The sequence below is a fragment of the Alosa alosa genome, chromosome 8 (assembly GCF_017589495.1).
Source record: "Alosa alosa isolate M-15738 ecotype Scorff River chromosome 8, AALO_Geno_1.1, whole genome shotgun sequence".
In the NCBI taxonomy this organism is placed as follows: domain Eukaryota; kingdom Metazoa; phylum Chordata; class Actinopteri; order Clupeiformes; family Clupeidae; genus Alosa; species Alosa alosa.
The window spans coordinates 18297004-18315740 of NC_063196.1; the positions used below are offsets into that span (position 1 = coordinate 18297004).

Genomic DNA, 18737 nt, shown 5'->3' on the forward strand with positions numbered 1-18737 from the left:
CACATTTATCTATTTCTCCCAGGAGGAATTGTAGTTTTTTGTTCATTGGTGGCAGTCATAAAGCCAGGACAAGTGATTTCAATTTGTGGGTAGAATATAGCTCTTAAGTGTTGATAATTGGGACATTCTGTGAGGAAGTGGCATTAGGCCCTCTACTACTCCAGTATTACAGAATTTACATATTCGATCTTCCCGAGCTATCCAGGTTTGGCGGTGTCTACCCTTTTCTATTGCAAGGGAATGATCACTCAGTCGATGCTTTGACAGGAGTTTTCTATGACGATGGTTTTAATTTCATTTAAATATGGTGCCAATTTGTAATCAATTCGAATAGTTCTGTAGCAGTGTAGCTTATTTACTTGTTCGATTTTGCATTTCCATGTGTTAATGTAGTTTTGTTTTGCTGTGTTCTCTACTTCTTTTGCTATTGAAGCAATACTTGAGCTGCAGTTTTTCAGGTCGTGTTTTTGTATTATGAAGTTTAAGGGGTCACTCTCTGGGTGTTCACTCCTCAGCTGGGCAGCAGTGTGGTGATATTGCTCTGAATTGCTAGTCTGAAGATGATGCCAGAATTTGGTTGCTCTTTTTTGTATGTCTACAAGGAGGGGGAATCTTCCAAGCTCAGCTCTGCAGCCTAGATTAGGTGCACATCTGTTTAAACCTAGAATATTTTTACAGAATTCCAAATGTAATAATTCGGTTTGGCTTTTGTCCCATGTTTCGAAATTGTCTTTATATTTTATGCCCCAAATTTCGCTCCCATATAGTAATATTGGCTTTACTAAGGAATCAAAGATCTTTTTCCATAATTTGATGGAAGGATTATATTGAAATAGAGATTTTCTTCGGATAGGTCTTTCATTGCGTTATCAAATTGCCCTGATGAAGAAATGGTCAGTCCTAAGTAGTTGTATTTTCTTACTTGTTCTAGTTGTTTTCTGCCAATGGTAAAATTATATTTATTTATGTTCGAATGTTTTCTCTGGAAAGTCATTATTTTTGTTTTTTCCATATTGATTGGAAGGGCCCAAGTTATGCTATATTCGTTCAAAAAGAAAGGCTCTCTTGTAGTCCCTGTGCGTTGATCTATAGCAGGAGAAGATCATCTCGCGTAAAGCAGGCATTTGATTTCTTTTCCCAAAAGATTGAGACCAGGCGAGGATGAATTTTGAATTTTATTAGCTAATTCATTGATATAAATGTTAAATAATGTAGGACTCAGGCAACAGCCCTGCCTCACTCCTTTTTGTTTGAGGAAAGTAATCAGTTTGTTTGTTATTTATTTTACACAACATTTGATGTTTTCATACATGTCTTTAATGATGTTATATGTTTTACCACCAATTTCACAATCAAGTAGTTTCAGCAAGAGACCTTCATGCCAAACGGAGTCGAAGGCTTTGCTGAAATCCACAAAGCATCCATATATTTTTCCGTTTTTTTGACCTTTGTAACGTTTTCTTGTATCAGTGTCTGTAAAGTATAAATATGATCTGTTGTTCTATTTTTTTTTGTATGAAACCAATTTGAGAGGGGCTTAATATATTGTTTTTTTTAATTAAGTTTGAAATTCGGTTATTGATTATACTACAGAATAATTTACCTAAATTGCTGCCTTGTGATATGCCTCTATAATTGTTTGGGTTAAATTTGTCACCATTTTTTTGTATATGGGGGTGATCTGACTAATTTTCCATTGGTCAGGAAAGTGGCCTGAGGATAATATTAAATTAAATAGTTTCAGGATTACTTGTTTAATTTTGGGGGTGCTATGTTTCAACATTTCATTATAAATTCCATCAGTGCCGCATGATTTTTCTATTTTTCAGTTTTTTTTTATTTTAGTGTTCAATTCAGATAATGTTATAGCTGAGTCTAATTCATTTAATTTATCCTTTTGTGTTTTTCAAGTGTTTTTTAAATGGTTTGTTAGTTTTTGTTGTGCCAGGTTTAGTTCATCTCTTTTGTATAAATTTTCAAAATGGTCAACCCATGTTTTTCCATTTGCTATTGGGATACAATTTTCTTTTTTGGGGTTGTTAAGGTTTTTCCACAGGTCCCAAAAAGTGTTTTGATCTAACGCATCATCAATTTCTACTAACTGGTTATGTATGTGATTGGCTTTTTTGCGTTTTAGAAGTGATTTGTATTTTTGTAGGGTGTTATGATATTTTATTTGAAGTTCCTGATTTGCTGGTTCTCTGTGTTTTTGGTTTGAATAAGATCGTAATTCTTTTCTTAGTAATAGGCAGTCTTTGTCAAACCATTTCTTTTTTTTTTTTTGCTATTAACTATTCCTTGTCTTTTAAAGATTTTTTTGGCTATTGTGGAAAATATTGTTGTTAATGTTTTGGTGGCTACATTGATGTTATCTTCAGACTTTTTTAAATTTGGTGAACAGGAAGGAGTAGATCATGTTTTCGACCTTGATGCAATTTGACTGGGATGTGTATTGCTCTAGTCTGTCATCGCCTCCATTTGTATTGAACTGGAAGTGGGTGTAGTGTACTCATAGGTTTTGATGTTCTATACTGGAATTTTTCTTTAAGCTAATTATAATGTGGCAGTGATCTGACAGAGGCAACTGTGGCATTACTGTGAAATAATTTATTTGGTTGTGATCTAAATCTGTTATAGCATAATCCACCACACTGCTGCCCAGGGTGAGCAATAAGTGAATTTACCCAGAGAGTCCCCCTTGTTCTGCCATTAACAATAAACAGACCAAGAGATTTGCAAAGTTGTAACACCTCCTTGCCATGTCTATTGATGATGTTATCAAAATTGTTCCTGTGACTACTTATATTGATGTTTTGTTCTAGTGAAGAAACGTTGTTTATATCCAGATATGTCAATGTAATCTAAATCGGTTCCTACTCTTGCATTAAGGTCGCCCATAATTAGAATCTTCCCAAATGACTGGAGTTCAATGATGTCAGATTTTAACGTTTCAAATATGTTTTCACTGTAATATGGAGATTCAAGAGGAGGAATGTATATGGCACATAATTAAGTATCCTGTGTTGAGTTTGTGAGTTCTTTTGATAGTTTCAACCATATGTGTGATGATCCTTTTCTTACTACATATATGTATTTATTAATGGCTTCTTTAAACCAAACAACAATTCCCCCTGAGTTCCTGCCGCATTTTATATTGGGATGTTTAATAGAAGGGACATTTATATCTCTGTAGGAAGGTAATGAATAATTTCCCTGTCCATTTTTACTCCACGTTTCCAGTGCTATGAATATATCTGAATTATTTACAGCATTTACAAAATCGCTATCTCTGATTTTCTCTCCGAAAGAAGAAGAGTGCATTCCTTGAACATTATAACAAATGATTTTAAGAAATGTCATTATAATGGTGTAGTTTGCCAGAAATAAGAATGTTTGTATACTCAAGTGCAATAATGATCCAATTGAGACACTGGTAAAGTATTATTTTTACCAGATAAATGACTAAACCTACAGAGAGATAAATATCCTATAGGTAGGTAAATTATATCTACGAAGACAAACAGACTTGTGAACACTCAACACAGAGACACAGACAAATACATACATGTTTAAGTTCACTGACAGACGCAGACATATTCTAACATACATACACACCCACTTGCACACACATGCACAGAAACACAGATACATACACACACACACACACACACACACACAAACAAACAGGTATGCAATGTTGATTATGAATGTTATGCATAAGACAGAAATATAGTATACAATTAGATAGACTGACAAGTTTAAGTTTCTATACACATATTTACACACTCAGACACTCATACCCCCCTCCCCATCCCTCCCCCCACACTCTCCAACCATGCATATTGATATTTCTGTTCAGATAGGTAATGATTATGTCTATAGGCAAACATAAGAATACTGTATGTCTGAGCGTAGTCTACACACTTAAACCCACATATATAATACTCTCATACCCCCCTCCACATATATAATAAAAAAAGAAAGAAAGGAAAAACAAAACAAAACTGCAGGTTATTAAAAAAAAGAAAATGAAAAAGAATAAAAGTAATTGTGCACACACAAACACACACACACACACACACACACACACACACACACACACACACACACACACACACACACACACAAAGTCCTGTCTTTTCACATTTACAAAATGAATATTCATACAAAGTGTTTTGGTTTTTTTTTCACTAATGCAAGAGACTATCATATATAAGTTGAAGCATTGTTGTTATCTGAGTGAGATCTCTACAAGTACCTTTATTAGAGACGGCTGCTGCATAGGTAGGCCTATCGTCTCAACTGGTTTTGGCTGTCTTTGATGATGTTTGGCCTGCTGCTTTCAGAGCATGGTATTCTCACTCTATTTAATGCTGTGTCTTTGAGTTTTTTTAGCAAATATTTTCATGCCCTCCTTATGTATGTGGACATTGTCATATAAATGTCTAATGGTAATGTCTGTATGGTGTGCAACCTTTTACGTTGGGTATATCAGCACAGAAGGACACAACTTTGCCGTTGATTCTTTCAGTGGCGCTTACAGGAATATCCCGTCGTGGGAAGTATAGATGAGATGATTACCTTTGCATCTGGATGTTTTTGTGTGGCAATTTGGATGGTGCTGATTAAGGCTTCTGCCACATCAGTTCTCCTGTCTTTAAGGTCATTAGTCCCTGTATGGATAATTATGTGAGATGGATTATTGAGTAAGCCTTTTTGTATTATGTCCTTAGCTGTGTGTGTCATTGGACACCAAAACTTCTTGACTTGTCTTCTAGGGAAAAGTCGTCTGGGGTTCAGATGATTCCCATTAGAGTCACACAGGATGATGATGTCATCCTTTTCCTTGCTTTGAGACTTTGTCCCTTGTTGTCCCTGACTGATGTTTGCTGAAGAGGAGGGTGGTCTGCTTTGGCAGGTGCGTTGCTGGGGTTTGGGAGGTTGGTCATGAGGTGAAGCTGGAGCTACAGGCACATTGACAGAGACTGTGGCACTTTCAGACAAGATGGGATTTTTGACTGATGGCTCACTGTTCCTGCTTTCCAGGGTATGATCCCTTGGATTCTCTCTGTGCCGTGTCATCCTCAACAGCTCTTCCTTCAGAGACCTCACCTCCTGCCGCAACTCTTGGTTGGCCTCCTCCAGCTGCCTTACTGCCGAGCAAAGTCGTTGCACCATGTTCCTGTCAGGGTGGATGATTTGGTCTTGAAGTTGTTGTAAGCTGAGAGCGGTTTCCTCTTTGAACATGATGTAGTCCTGTTCAAGTTGAACTATCACATCTCTCATTTTTGTGGTGTCAGAGGAGGGTGTCTTGGGGCCTGTATTACTGGGAGGACATGTAATGGGGTTATGTACATGTTGGCTATTTGAGTTAGTCTCAGCTCCTGATGTAATAGTAATAGTCTCCACCACCTGGTCTTTTTTGATATTCAGAGCTTTTTCTTTGAGTTCTTTAAATTTGCTCTGAAATTGAGCGAGACTTGCTTCAGTTCCTTGTACCATTACAGTCCCATTATGATACAGGTTAACTGTCACCTTAAAGTCCTTTGCCCCCTCTAGTGTAATCTGTCTTCCTCTGCTGATGCCTCCTTTTCTCACACATTTCCAGACAGTGCAGAGGGTGGTATGCCATACTGTGGGGTGATTTGTGAAGAACAGGAGGTTACACAGGACCTTGTTGTCATCAAGTCCCATGTAATCGGAGATCAGTGCTTCTGGATGTTCTCTCATGATGTTTTCTTTCATTCTTTTCTTTTCTTTGGCTGTTTTTACAGTGTTGGGATAAGATATTTCCAACTCATCTTCATTTTTGAAAAATGCCTCAGCCATGTTTTCTTCTAATCCAGCATCCATTATGATGTCATTAAGTGGCGGTTTGGCTAACTCTTCCAACAATTAGCAACAATTAGCTTCTTGTAGGTTTGATTTCTTGATGATTTTTTGGCTTTTGAAAATTGACTCAGAGGTCTTACCTTGACAGTTTGTTGCCTCTGTTGTTTCTATTCAACTTCCCAATGAAACTATTACACTTTGAGTAAGTATAACAAACTTTTTCTGGCAAAAAAATTGTAGTTTCAGGAGCTCATTTTTCTTGCTGCCATTTGTCAAGCAGAGTTCTAGAACACCTCTCTCTCTGCCTGTCTGTCTGTTTTGTTTCTCTGTTTTTCTCTCTCTGTCTGCTCTTTCTTTCTCTGTTCTCCCCTCTCCATCCACCTTCCTCATCCCTTCTCACCCTCTCTCTCATTTGCATGTCTTCACTCAGAGTGACTCCTTGGCAGCTCTCAGTGAGATGCTATCAGGTAGAGGGAGATATAGGGCAAGAAAGGTTCTAGAGAATGCCAAGTTAAAAGCCTTGCCTCTCCAAATGCTACACACGGCTAATTATTATAGTGTTTGTTTGTGTGTGTGTGTGTGTGTGTGTGTGTGTGTGAGAGAGAGAGAGAGAGAGAGAATGCCAAGTTAAAAGCATTGCCTCTCCAAATGTTACACACTGATTATCAGGTACGGTGGTGTCTGCCGTGACAAGAAATGAATCCTCATGTGCAATTAAGTACAGTAAAGCTAGTACAGCTAAATAGCTTGCTGGTGGGGGCATGGATTCAGGCCAGAATAGAGTGTCTTAGCCACCGAAGAGCCGGGAAGTGAAAACAAAGAAATAGAAGTGTGTGTGGGTGTATATGGATGCATACAATGCACATACACACACAATCGTTGTCAACTCTTTCCATTTGTGCATAGTTTTGGAATGTGTAACACAATCAAGTGTCTTTAAGATCATTTCTAAATATGGACAGCAGTGTGTTAAAGTGATACAGTTCCCAAAGTGTTTAACCACGTTACATGTTTAAGTGTTAGTACTGTAGTGCTGTACCATGTGTGTGTGTGTATCTGGGCTCTGGGCTCTGTCTGAGGCCTGGAGCTGTGTGCTGTTTGTCCCCTCAGGGAGTTCATCATTGACGGGCTGTCTGTGGAGCGCAACCACGTCCTAGTGCGCATGAGTGTGATTGGTGGACCCTCAGAGCGCAGATTACCACCCCGGGCCCTTATGAAGGTGTGTGTGTGTGTGTGTGTGTGTGTGTGTGTGTGTGTGTGTGTGTGTGTTGTGTGTGTGTGTGTTGTATTTACTGGTCACTCCCTCCAGTGAAACATCAACACAGGTTTGTGTGTGTGTGTGAGTGTGTGTGTGTGTGTGTGTCCATGTCCGTGTTTATCGTGTACATTTGTGCGTCCCCTGGAGTGCCAAGGCAGCTCTGTGACACACCCCACTGGTAGCTGATCAGCAGCAGCACGCTCTCCTGCCGCTTAACATGGTGTCTGATTAGACCTTGTGTCTCTGGCAGAAAGGCCGACCCTCCCTGAAGAGAAGAGGCCTCCATTCACCCTCCATTCACAACTTATGCTGTTGACAGCTGGCAGCTCTAGTCCCCCCTTCACAGCCTCTGTTCCAATGCATCTTCATCAAGGCAGACAGACAGGCAAACAGACAGACAGACAGACAGACAGACAGACAGACAGACAGACAGACAGACAGACAGACAGGCAGGCAGGCAGGCAGGCAGGCAGGCAGGCAGACACTCGGATTACACACAGACAGACAGAATATCTACCCCCCTAGCCACCTACCTACTGATCCCACTGTATGTACCACCCTACCTACTGAAACCTAGCTCTGTTTTTTGGCATCATGCCACAGCTGTGGTTGTTCAAATGATCATGAACAGTTTTGTCATCAGAATAAACAAATCTGTTTCCTTCATTCATATCCCACTGTTAGTTCACTGCTATTACACCTTTTTTGAAGTTTGCACCGCTCAGTACATGCACAAAATACATCCACCAACTCCACCATCATATCTTTGCGTGTGTGTGTATATGCGTGCGGCGCGTGTATCGTGTTTTGTGGGTGGGGGGTCCATAAAATGTCTTATCTCTGTATGGAATGTGTTGACATTTAGATGTTTGTCCAGCTGCATGCGAGGGACTCAGTGGTGTTCTTGTTGCAGGGGAGTGATCCGTACCCCTGGCCCATGTTTTGCTCCTATCCGGTGCCCAGGCACTACATCCTCGATGGGCCAAAGACCCCCAGGGGCAGGCAGGGTAAGGAAGGAACTTAAATTATACAACAATCAACTGCAGAAATATTTAAACTTGTCGACTTAGTTCCGTAATGAGAGCGCTAAGTTATAGCAGACTGAACGATGAAGGGACTGAATTGACTTGTGAACACAGTCAGAGGAGCCCCCAAATGTAAAAAAGTGAAAAATCATGCTTGTATCTGAAACGTATGAATGAAACTTGTTAAAACAGACCGATGTTTGGAAGCATCTGTAGAGGCTTGAACACACCTGTCATTAACATCCTATGATTGATTCAATGTTGTTTGACCAAGGTTGTTCTAATTAACAGTTTGCAGAACTGGCATAATAGCTTTGTTCAGCCGATCCGTTTGGCTTCGCTCCCATTCTAGCCGAGTTTAATATGATGACAGACAGAGAACTACAGTTAGCAGTGTGTTGAACACTGCCAATGGCTGCACTGACAGCATCATCGTTAAACGACAAACGTATTTAAAGTGTAAAGATATTTAGAGTCTAAATTGTATTTTCTTTGGCATTGAGAAAACAACTGCATTAAACATCTTCATCTACAAGAAACATGTGTTCCGAAAAGATATGGCAAGAGTTTGATGTACCACTTCAAGTTCAATTTCACTGTTGGTTACGCCCCCTGGAAATGGAATTGGGGCAGAAATGAATGAAGGACCCCCAGACCAATTGATAATCTCAGTTGAGATGTGAGAATCGGTCTGGGGTCAGCCATGCTAGTGGTGTTAGGCTGAAAATGGAAACCAAATCCATACAGAGACTTTGTTCATCTATTGCACTGAATTTCATACTGGAATCCAAAACTGAATGTTGAGAGACGAGAACTGCCTTGACCTTTCAGCCTAAAGTATCCCTTGGACTAGAATTTAAAATGATTACATTTACAAGTTGTCCTGAATTTACAGAATCTGGATTAAAGTGTTCTTTCTTATGAGTGTTTTAATGCCTGATATGATACAAAACTGCACCGACAAGGCAGATTGATTCAATCAACAGTATTTACTTATCCATTGGCTTTGTCTGTGTACATCAGGAAACCAACATATGCTAGTATTTTTTTAACACTTTTAATCTATGTTGGTAATCTAGTCTCACTGTGTATGCATGGCGTTTGACAACTTAGATCTCAATAAAAACACAAATAGTTGCGGGAGGTGTAAGTGCATATCTGTCTGTATGTGCAGAGTCTGAGCTGAGTGCATTCTTGGCCTCCTCGGAGGATGCACAGCTGGACGACAGCTGGATGGACAGCTGTAGGAGGCTCTACTGCAAAGTGATGACCACCAAGGCCAGTTTCATCACTGGAAATGGTAGGACTTTGTCTGTCTCTCTGCTGTGGAAAATAACATATGGAACATTGTTTAGTTTTTTTTTTTTTTTTTTGAGTGTTTGTTTTGATTTATGTCAGATTTGTTGATTTAGACTAAACCCTGCACTGAGTGTGGGACATTTCCTTGGGTGAAACCTGCTGTCAGAACTAAACATGGTGAAGCAGCTGCTATGCGGTTTCAGCTTTGCAACCAAAATCAAAAATGCCCCAGCTGTCTAGATAATAGCAAACTGTTCTCAGATGCTTTCTGCAAAACTTCAAATGCACGTCCTGTTAATCAAATGCACACTGGATTTTTATGTCTATTGTATGTACTTTTAAGCTATTTTCAAACTATTGCCCTTTTATACTTGTTTGTACTGTTATTCAGTATTCTTAGCTTTTGTTTATTTGAAGCGCATTGAATTAAGCTTGTGTATGAAACGCACCATATAAGTGGTCTTGCCTTGCTTCAGTGGAGGTAGGACTAAATAGGCCCACCTGCATGTGTGGTAGGACTAAATAGCCCCACCTGCATGTGTGGTAGGACTAAATAGGCCCACCTGCATGTGTGGTAGGACTAAAAGCCCCACCTGCATGTGTGGTAGGATTAAATAGGCCCTCCTGCATGTGTGGTAGGACTAAAAGCCCCACCTGCATGTGTGGTAGGACTAAAAGTCCCACCTGCATGTGTGGTAGGATTAAATAGGCCCTCCTGCATGCGTGGTAGGACTAAGTAGGTGTTACGTGTAGCTCTGCTCCCTTCTCTATTTACATATTACTGTCAACAGTTGAATTAACCCTTAAAGGTGTAGGTTTTTGAACGTTCTAAGTTCCGCAACAATTGAAGGTTCTAAAATTCTATGTTGAATTCAATGAACCCAGATATTCTTTAGAACGTTCATTTCCCAACATTCCCGTCACACCGGTGTGACGGTACTCCTTTAAGGGTTAATGAAAGAGAGACTTGGGCAATGAGACAAAAACACATGCTTATCTCCACTGTAGCTGCAAACTTGGATGGCGTACAAGAACAACACCCTTTTCTGCGCAGCCACTTTGACATTTCCGAGTCCATTAAGTGTGTGTCAGATTCATGGCTAATGTGCTTTCTGCTCTCTGTCTGAACTCCCTGGGATCAAATGACCCAATCCATTTTTTCAGCAGATGAACTGATAGGCCCCATACAGGGCGTGTCGCTTGGCTCCAACAATAGAGGGAGTCAGGGGGTCTCTCTGTATGCCCGTCAGCTGCCTGTTCACACCAGGGGATGAGGGCACATTTCCACCTGCTAGAGCTTCGCACAGACACACGCTTTTCATCACTGACATTTACAATGTGCCCTTAACATCAACAAGAATATATTTTACTGAAAAGAATACATTTTATCTCCCTTATCTTAAATTGACATCATTATTCGACTCGTTGGAAGGAGACATCTTTAAATGCCGTGTCTCAATGCTGGCAGTAGCGTTTGATCACTCGCAAGATTTCAAAAGGTTAAATCAGAAATGGAGCTGTTTGCACAGATCTATCAAAAGATGTGAGTTTCAAGAAAGTCCACTTCTTTATACAGTCTTACACAGTATGCTCCCACTTTGCCTGCAGCTAATTTTGGTGCCTGAAGAACCACATCTCTGACGCCAGCTTGCACACCCATACACACACACACAGACACACACGCACACACACACATCTCTGCAATGACGTTAGGTTTTCATCAGCAACGCTCATCATCAAATACTGAAATTCCTTTTAGAGACACCCATCCGTTGGGGTCACAAGTCTTTGCCTCTCTCTCTCTCTGTGTGACTGAGCCCATGTCTGTTAGAGATTACTCTTTCTCTTCCATAGCCATAGCTAATTAGCTGCTATTCACTTACACTGATGAAGCCATGAGGTATTAGCGTAGCTCATACCCATCCACTCTCTGATGTGATGTGTTTAATTCATCCAAACCCGTCAGTTAACTGTATGGCTTGTCAAAGGGGCTTTATGTTGGGAGCGAGAGATTTCCACATTTTTTTTTTTCCCTTCATTTATTTTTTTCTTCAGATCTTATGTTGTAAATGCATCAAAGAGGGAAGCTGATGGAAAATTGTGGCTGTCCAATCAGGGGCTCAGTCTCTACACAGAGTTGCTATTCTGTATGTGTGAATGGTATGGCTGATTACCTCTAATCTGGTGATGGCTTAGGTCTCTCAGGTCTCTCTCACTATCTCTCTCTCTCTTTCTCTCTCTCTCTCTTTCTCTCTCTCTCTCTCTCTCTCTCTCTCTTTCTCTCTCACTCTCTATTTTCCCCTTTCCCTTTGTGTGCTTGGGTACTGTAGGTATGTGTGTCTGTGTGTAAGTATTCACTCATTTAGTGGTTTGTGTGTTGTATTTGTACTCCAAAATGTAAGAAAGCTAGAGTGTTATCTCAGTTTGTCTGCATGCATATTCATTTCTCTGCAAAAAGCCTAACAAAAGATTATGGTGACTAAGTCATGTTGCTGTGTGTGTGTGTGTGTTTGTGTGTGTGTGTGTGTGTATGTGTGTGAGCGAGACAGAGACAGAGAGAGAGAGAAAGTGAGAGAGAGAGAGAAAGGTTTTCACTTAACCCTTTCCTCTTGTGTTTTCCATCCTCAGTTCTGTGCGACCTGCTGGAGAAAGCTGTGCTGTATCTCTCCTCCTCCCCAGCCGAATGCCTCTTCCCCGCCATCGAGCCCAGTGGTCAGTATGAAACCAGAACCCTCTATCTGACCTAACGACCTCACCCACGCTGACCTGACCTGTCCTGTTCCAGTCATGAGCACTCCTCGCAATAGTTCAGATGGCTTCCAATTTAGGTGAGGTGTACCACTCCCTTAAAAAAGGCTGTGGAATCTGCACTGTCATCAGCAGGGAAACCAAGACTGTAGGTCTTCTAGACATGGAACAGTGTTGGCTAAATCCATTCCCTGTGCATTAACCTCCCTAACAGTGTTCAGTGGGCTCCACTAATCTGACTCATCAGTTTCAGTTGTACTGAAAGCAAAGCAGCAGCAGTGCATCTGGGTTTTGTGTTGAGGGAACATAGATCATGTTCATTTGTTCATGTGTTGTTATGGTAGTGTGGTGCAGGCATAACTCATTGGCCTGGGTCCATATTAGAAACGGCATCATTGACCCAGACATGCTGTGGCCATGCTGTTCCTAAATTTGGACTTATGCACAACACATGCACACAACACATTGTGGTCTTTTAGTTTTCCATCACAGATATTTAATGAAGAATTTGTTTCATCCTCAACGGTTGTTTAATCACGACAACACACATTCTTTTTTGTAGCACGGACAAGTTAGCTTTTGTGTCTGTTAACTTTCCAGGAGGCCCGAACCTGATGTGGTTGGCACCATTCGCTGTTAGCATGTTTTTCTCAGCAGCGATCAACAAACACTTCCATTTTTAGCTTCATTTCTAAATTCTATTAATCGTCCCTGTGGACTTCAGTCAATTCTCCTGTCATCTGTACTCTTTAATCTATACTTAGATTACTTACACACTTTCAAACATGTTGCGCGCACACACAGACACACACACACACACACACACACACACACACACACACACACACACACACACACACACACACACACACACACACACACACACACACACAATGTACACTCCAGCTCTGATCACGCTTAGCTGGGCTAAGAGTCCTGTGAGGTGATATCAAACACTCTATGGGCTCTCAGATAATTTCCTAAAAAACCTAGCCTTGCACGAGCAGCACAAAGCCGTTGCCTTTATTTCTCTCACGGCCAGTATTGTGTTTACTCTCTCGGCATACCCCCATGGAGATGAAAGAGAGCTGGGTAGCTGTGAGCGGGCCGAGCTAAGCAGCTTTGGAGCAGCGTGATGGACGGGCTAGCCAGGGGGAGAGGCTGCGGTCCAGGAGCGGGGGTTTGGGCTCTGCTTGTGCCTGGATCAATAATGTATGATCCATAAATACACAGATACGCACGCACACGTTTTACCTGAGTTCACCTTGGCCTCCACACAGCTGGACTATGATACTGCTGGCTGTTTGCTGGCTGTGTCTCCTGGAGGTGTGTGTGTGTGTGTGTGTGTGTGTGTGTGTGTCCTGCCTGCCTGCCTCTGTCCCTGAAGCTGTGTATTCATTTCTCTCTGAGCTGACCCACCGGGGACCCGCAGTCACGGCTGGATCAACTCTCTATCTCTCTCTCACTTTCTCCATCTGTTCTCCCCATCACTTTAGCTCTCCCTCTCTTTTTACTGGACCTCCCTCTCTCTCTCTCTTTCTCTTTCTCTCCCTCTCCTTCTCTCCCCTCTCTATCTATCTATCTATCTATCTATCTCTTTCTCCCTCTCTCTTCTCACCTATCTTTTGGTCTCTCTCTCTCTCCCTCTCCCTCTCCCTCTCTCTCTCTCTCCCTCTCCCTATTGATGGAAATTAACCTCAGGTTCTAAGTGATTCCTTTTTCTGTACCTGGCGATTTGTCAAGTCTGTAACACCCGTCTGCCACTGCCTCCCTCACCACACACACACACACACACACACACACACACACACACACACACCCTTGTCAGAGGATGATAGTGAGCCACAGGGAGGTGAAGGAGGTGTGTATAAGAAACAGAACCCATTTGTCTAAATTACATTATAATTGCTATCATGACATTATTCCAATATGAATGTGGTCAGAGTTGGCAGTGTAATAACCCTCTCACATGGAGCCGCCCTCTCTCTCTCTCTGTCACACAGACACAGACACACACACAGACACACACACACACACACACACACACACACACACACACACACTTGTGTACACCTTACCAGTTGATCAAGGGCGTTTTCTGCATTAAGGCTCGTGGTGGCAACCTGATGGGCACAGATGGCACGTCTGGTCTCCATCAGGGCCTCATGTTCAGCAGGCAGGACAGGCAGCCAGACAGACAGACAGACAGACAGACAGGCATGCAGCCAGACAGCCATACAGACAGGCAGACAGACAGGCAGGCAGACAGTCAGTTAGCATGTGGGAAAAGCATTAGGTCATTAACACCTCTCCTTCCTCTGTCTCACCCCCTCCTCTACCTCCACCACCTCCACTACCTTTTCTCTTTCTCCACCTCTCCCTGTTCCTGTCTCTCCTGCAGGTCTGGAGGGCACCACTGGGGGGAGCTGTGGCCTATCTCCCATGGAGCAGCTGGGGATGAGAGTCGCCCTCGGGTACTGTGTCTTCTCTGTTTATTCTAAAGCCTTATTCAGACTGCAGGCGACTAGCATCAAGAGGTCATGTAATGTTAATGTCTTTTAGCATGGCAAGCAAAATAACCACTGGTAATGCAAAACCAGATTATTTAAACTTGAATCGACAAGCAACGAGCTATGAGCAAATCGCCATATATTGGAGCTTTACTTTAGCCTAGAAATCTAGACGCGCCCCTAGCGGCAGCAAATTACATTTGCTGCCAAGGCTAGTCTGGCAACTCTCCGTTGGCTTGTGAGCTCCAGAAATCGAAACTTAATCAGGCCAATGAAATCGTGTATAGAGTCGTTAGGTGAGCTTAACATAATGATTGATGGCAGAGTTGCAACGGTTTGGCTTGAATTCCCTGCTACTTGAAAACAAATAAGATGGATGTTGCTGCTGGCGAATAGTGTGACACGAGTTAAGCTTTTATTAAGTTGGCAAACGTTTGAACTAGCCAACTAGCTCCGCTGGTGGGAAACGCATGGGACTCATAGCGCTGCCGCTGTCCTATTGCGTGCAGAGGGAATTTGAAAGACAACTGATTATCCCGCCCCTCGGACTGAGCACTGCGAACGGTGAGTGCCCAGACCCTACATTTTAATGTGGGTCTGGCTCGTCAGGCTAGCTTTACTTGTACACTGTTACAAACTGAACTGAACTGCTGACTGGAGACAAAGACAAAAATGAGCAGGCACCAACACAGGCTTGGGTGAAATTAGCAGACTCGTTTATTGGTAACAGGTGAGGCTTAAGTAGAAGTCACATGACCTGGCCTCAATTAAGGTTGTCAATTTGAGAGCACACAGATAGTTAAGGCCCTCAACGAGCATCAATCAACATGCACAGACACTCAGAGATGCTCACTGACACTCAGAGATGTTCACAGGCGCTCACACAGCCTTACTGACACTCACAGATCTTCACTAATACTCACACACCCTCACGGACACTTACAGATCCTCACTGACACTCACAGATCCTCACTGACACTCACACACCCTCACTAATACTCACACACCCTCACTAACACTCACACACCATCCCTAACACTCACAGATCCTCACTGGCACTCACAGATCCGCACTAACACTCACAGATCTTCACGGATACTCATAGATGTTCACTGATGCTTACAGATGCTTAGAGACACAGATGCTCAGATTCCTCTGTTGTTGCTACTGCCAGAGCCTGTTCCACACAATACAAATAAGCTGTACCTGCCTCAAGCAAGATGTTCATTCAATTCTGTGTGAGCCTTTTACGGAGAGGGACTTCTTAATGCAACAGCAAAGGGGTGGTTTACCTGCGAGGTTGTTTGGGAGGGAGTCTTGTGGTGTGAGCAGTGTGTCATTCACGCTGTATGTGCCTCAAGCAAGACATTTCAATTCCTTATGTAGTCTTGTTTATAATTTGATTTGATAACACAAGAGCCAGATGGTGTACCAGCAATATTGTTTTTGTGAGAGCTGGTAGCCAATGGCATATTGTTTACTTCTCTGGTTCCCAAGCAATGTTGTCAACAGTGACCTCATCTTGCTGAGCACTGTTTTTCGAATTCTTAACTTTGTAACTAGCTCACACCATACAGAGTAGACACTGACTGACATGAACAAAATATATTTGGGTTTGTTGCCTTCGTAAACAAAAAAGTCTTGTCCACATAGTCAGTTGTGTGGCATGCTCACAGCAATTCAAAAATAAAAGTTGTTTTTTCACACTCTAGGATTCTGTTAGATCCTCGGAATCAATCAACACTCAAAGGTTTTTATCCACTAACAAAGATGTTAAGTCAAAAGGTCTTGGAGTCCATTTCTACAAAATAGCAAGATAAAACTTTAAGTGTGTGGACCTTTTTGCACAGGAACCTCCTAGTGTTAATTGACACCCAGGAATCCCCATTAGCCAACCACCGAGCCTTGAGATTTGAAAGAAATGCTCTTCGTGTCAACTTCCTCCTAGCAGTAGCCCCCCTCTCTCTCTCCGATAAACCCCAAATTAAGCAACTACATCAGAGAGGCGCGGCGTAATCTGGCCGCTAGCCTCCAGCTGTTCGGTGTACCAAAGACAATGGTGACGCCCCCGCTGTGAACCCAATTAGAGAGCGACCGTGGCAACGGACGGCTTATTGTCGCTGGGCACGGTTTTGGCGTGTGCGTCGGACGACTACGACCAGCACATTCCCCCGATCGCACCCACTTTCGATTAACCCGCGTTCTCCCTCACTGGTCAGTCCAGCTCGCAGTCGATAAACCTGGCGTCTGAGAGAAGCCGATAAACCGCAGGAGGGTCTCTCACTTAATGCTCTCCAGCAGTCTCAGCCTTTGTCTAAGGTTTGTGCTTGTTTGTTTTGTTTGTCTCCGCTGAGGCACAAATCAACGCATGCAGAGTATTCCAGAGAGTCTCAAGCAAACTTGGGTTCTTTATAGACATTTTTATTCATTTGTTTGTTTTCTTGCTTTCCAGGTACGGAAAGTTCCTGAAGCTCCTGAAGGACGATGCCGAGGCAGAGTTTGCCCTCCTCCTCTGCCACTGTAAAGTCTTCCTGTCCCAGCAGCGTGTGAAAGCCGACTCTGAGACTCTCTGTATCCTTAACTTACCACACACACACACACACACAAACTCTCTGCCCTTACCGTACAAAGCGCTCCGGGACTTCCACAAGTGTAGCTCTCAGTGTGTGGTGCCGAGTGCTTCTATCTGGGCCAGACATAGACCCAGTGTGAGCCAAAACAGCTCCTATCGGCAGGTAATGTGGGAGTTCGCTGAAAGGATTTTGGAAGAGGTGATTCAGGTTAGAAAAGAAGATGAAAGTCTTAAAACTCTGAGATTGTGCTTATTGAAAGGGGTTGAGTACACAGAGTGCCTATTGAAAGGGGTTGAGTACACAGCAAGAGAGCAAGGGCCAAAGGGTGGGTGTAAGAGTGCAAGACCTGTCAAACCTGTCAAAGCAGCAGACCTGTCAAAAACCTCTCCTTCAGTCACTCTCTCCATCTATCTGTCCTTATCTCTCTCTCTCTCTCTCTCTCTCTCTCTCTCTCTGTCTCTCATTCTCTCTCTCCCCGTGTCCTTTTCTTTTTCTATTCCTCTCTCTCTCTGTGTCTCTCTCTCTCCTCCTCCCTCTTTTTCTATTCCTCTCTCTCTCTGTGTCTCTCTCTCTCCTCCTCCCTCTTTTTCCATCCCTCTCTCTCCCTCCCTCTCACATCTCTGTGTCTCTCTCTCTCCTCCTCCCTCTTTTTCCATCCCTCTCTCTCCCTCCCTCTCACCCCCCCCCTCCTCCTCTCTGTGTGTCTCCTTGACGGCAATGTTCTCAGACACTCTGCAGGTGGGCTCCGTGCCGCCTCATGACTGGCTGTGCTCCAGCGTGTTCCTGATGGCGGCGGGCGACGGCTCGCGGGCGCTGGCTCTCCTGCTGCGTCTCACGCGCCTCCTGGCCTCCGCCTTCCTCTGGCCACAGAGGCTGCACGCCTCCGTACGTGCCCCCCGTAAACCCACACACACGCACACACACACACACACACAACAACACACACCACACACATCACACACACACACACACACACACACACACACACACACACACACACACACACACACACAAGCCCTGAGTCCGGCGCATAAATACATACATACCCATACACACACACAGTCACACACTTTAGCACATACCTACTTGTCAGAGTCAGGTGAATACATACATACATGGCAATGCAGACAAGCACACACACACTCACACAGTCGTACCCACACCACACATATACACACACACAAAGACTCATACTCAAACACATGCACGTACACTCACACAGTCGTACATACATATTCACACACACCCACATACTCAAAAAAGTCGCATGCACACACACACACACACACACACACACACACAACACACACACACACATACACACACACACACACACAAGCCCTGAGTCCGGCGCATAAATACATACATACCCATACACACACACACAGTCACACACTTTAGCACATACCTACTTGTCAGAGTCAGGTGAATACATACATACATGGCAATGCAGACAAGCACACACACACTCACACAGTCGTACCCACACCAC

The 18737-nt window shown here is 43.0% G+C and overlaps 1 protein-coding gene across 4 annotated transcripts in view; it reads left to right on the forward strand.

Moving 5' to 3' along the window:
• Positions 1-18737, forward strand: part of tbc1d32 (TBC1 domain family, member 32) — a 70102-nt gene that overhangs the window by 41960 nt on the left and 9405 nt on the right. For all 4 annotated transcript variants that reach the window (XM_048250316.1, XM_048250317.1, XM_048250318.1 and 1 more), the window contains exons 25-31: positions 6943-7051; positions 8004-8097; positions 9290-9415; positions 12043-12126; positions 14564-14636; positions 17125-17243; positions 17973-18130. In XM_048250316.1, coding sequence (XP_048106273.1) covers positions 6943-7051; positions 8004-8097; positions 9290-9415; positions 12043-12126; positions 14564-14636; positions 17125-17243; positions 17973-18130 — 763 coding nt within the window. The remainder of the gene's footprint in view (positions 1-6942; positions 7052-8003; positions 8098-9289; positions 9416-12042; positions 12127-14563; positions 14637-17124; positions 17244-17972; positions 18131-18737) is intronic.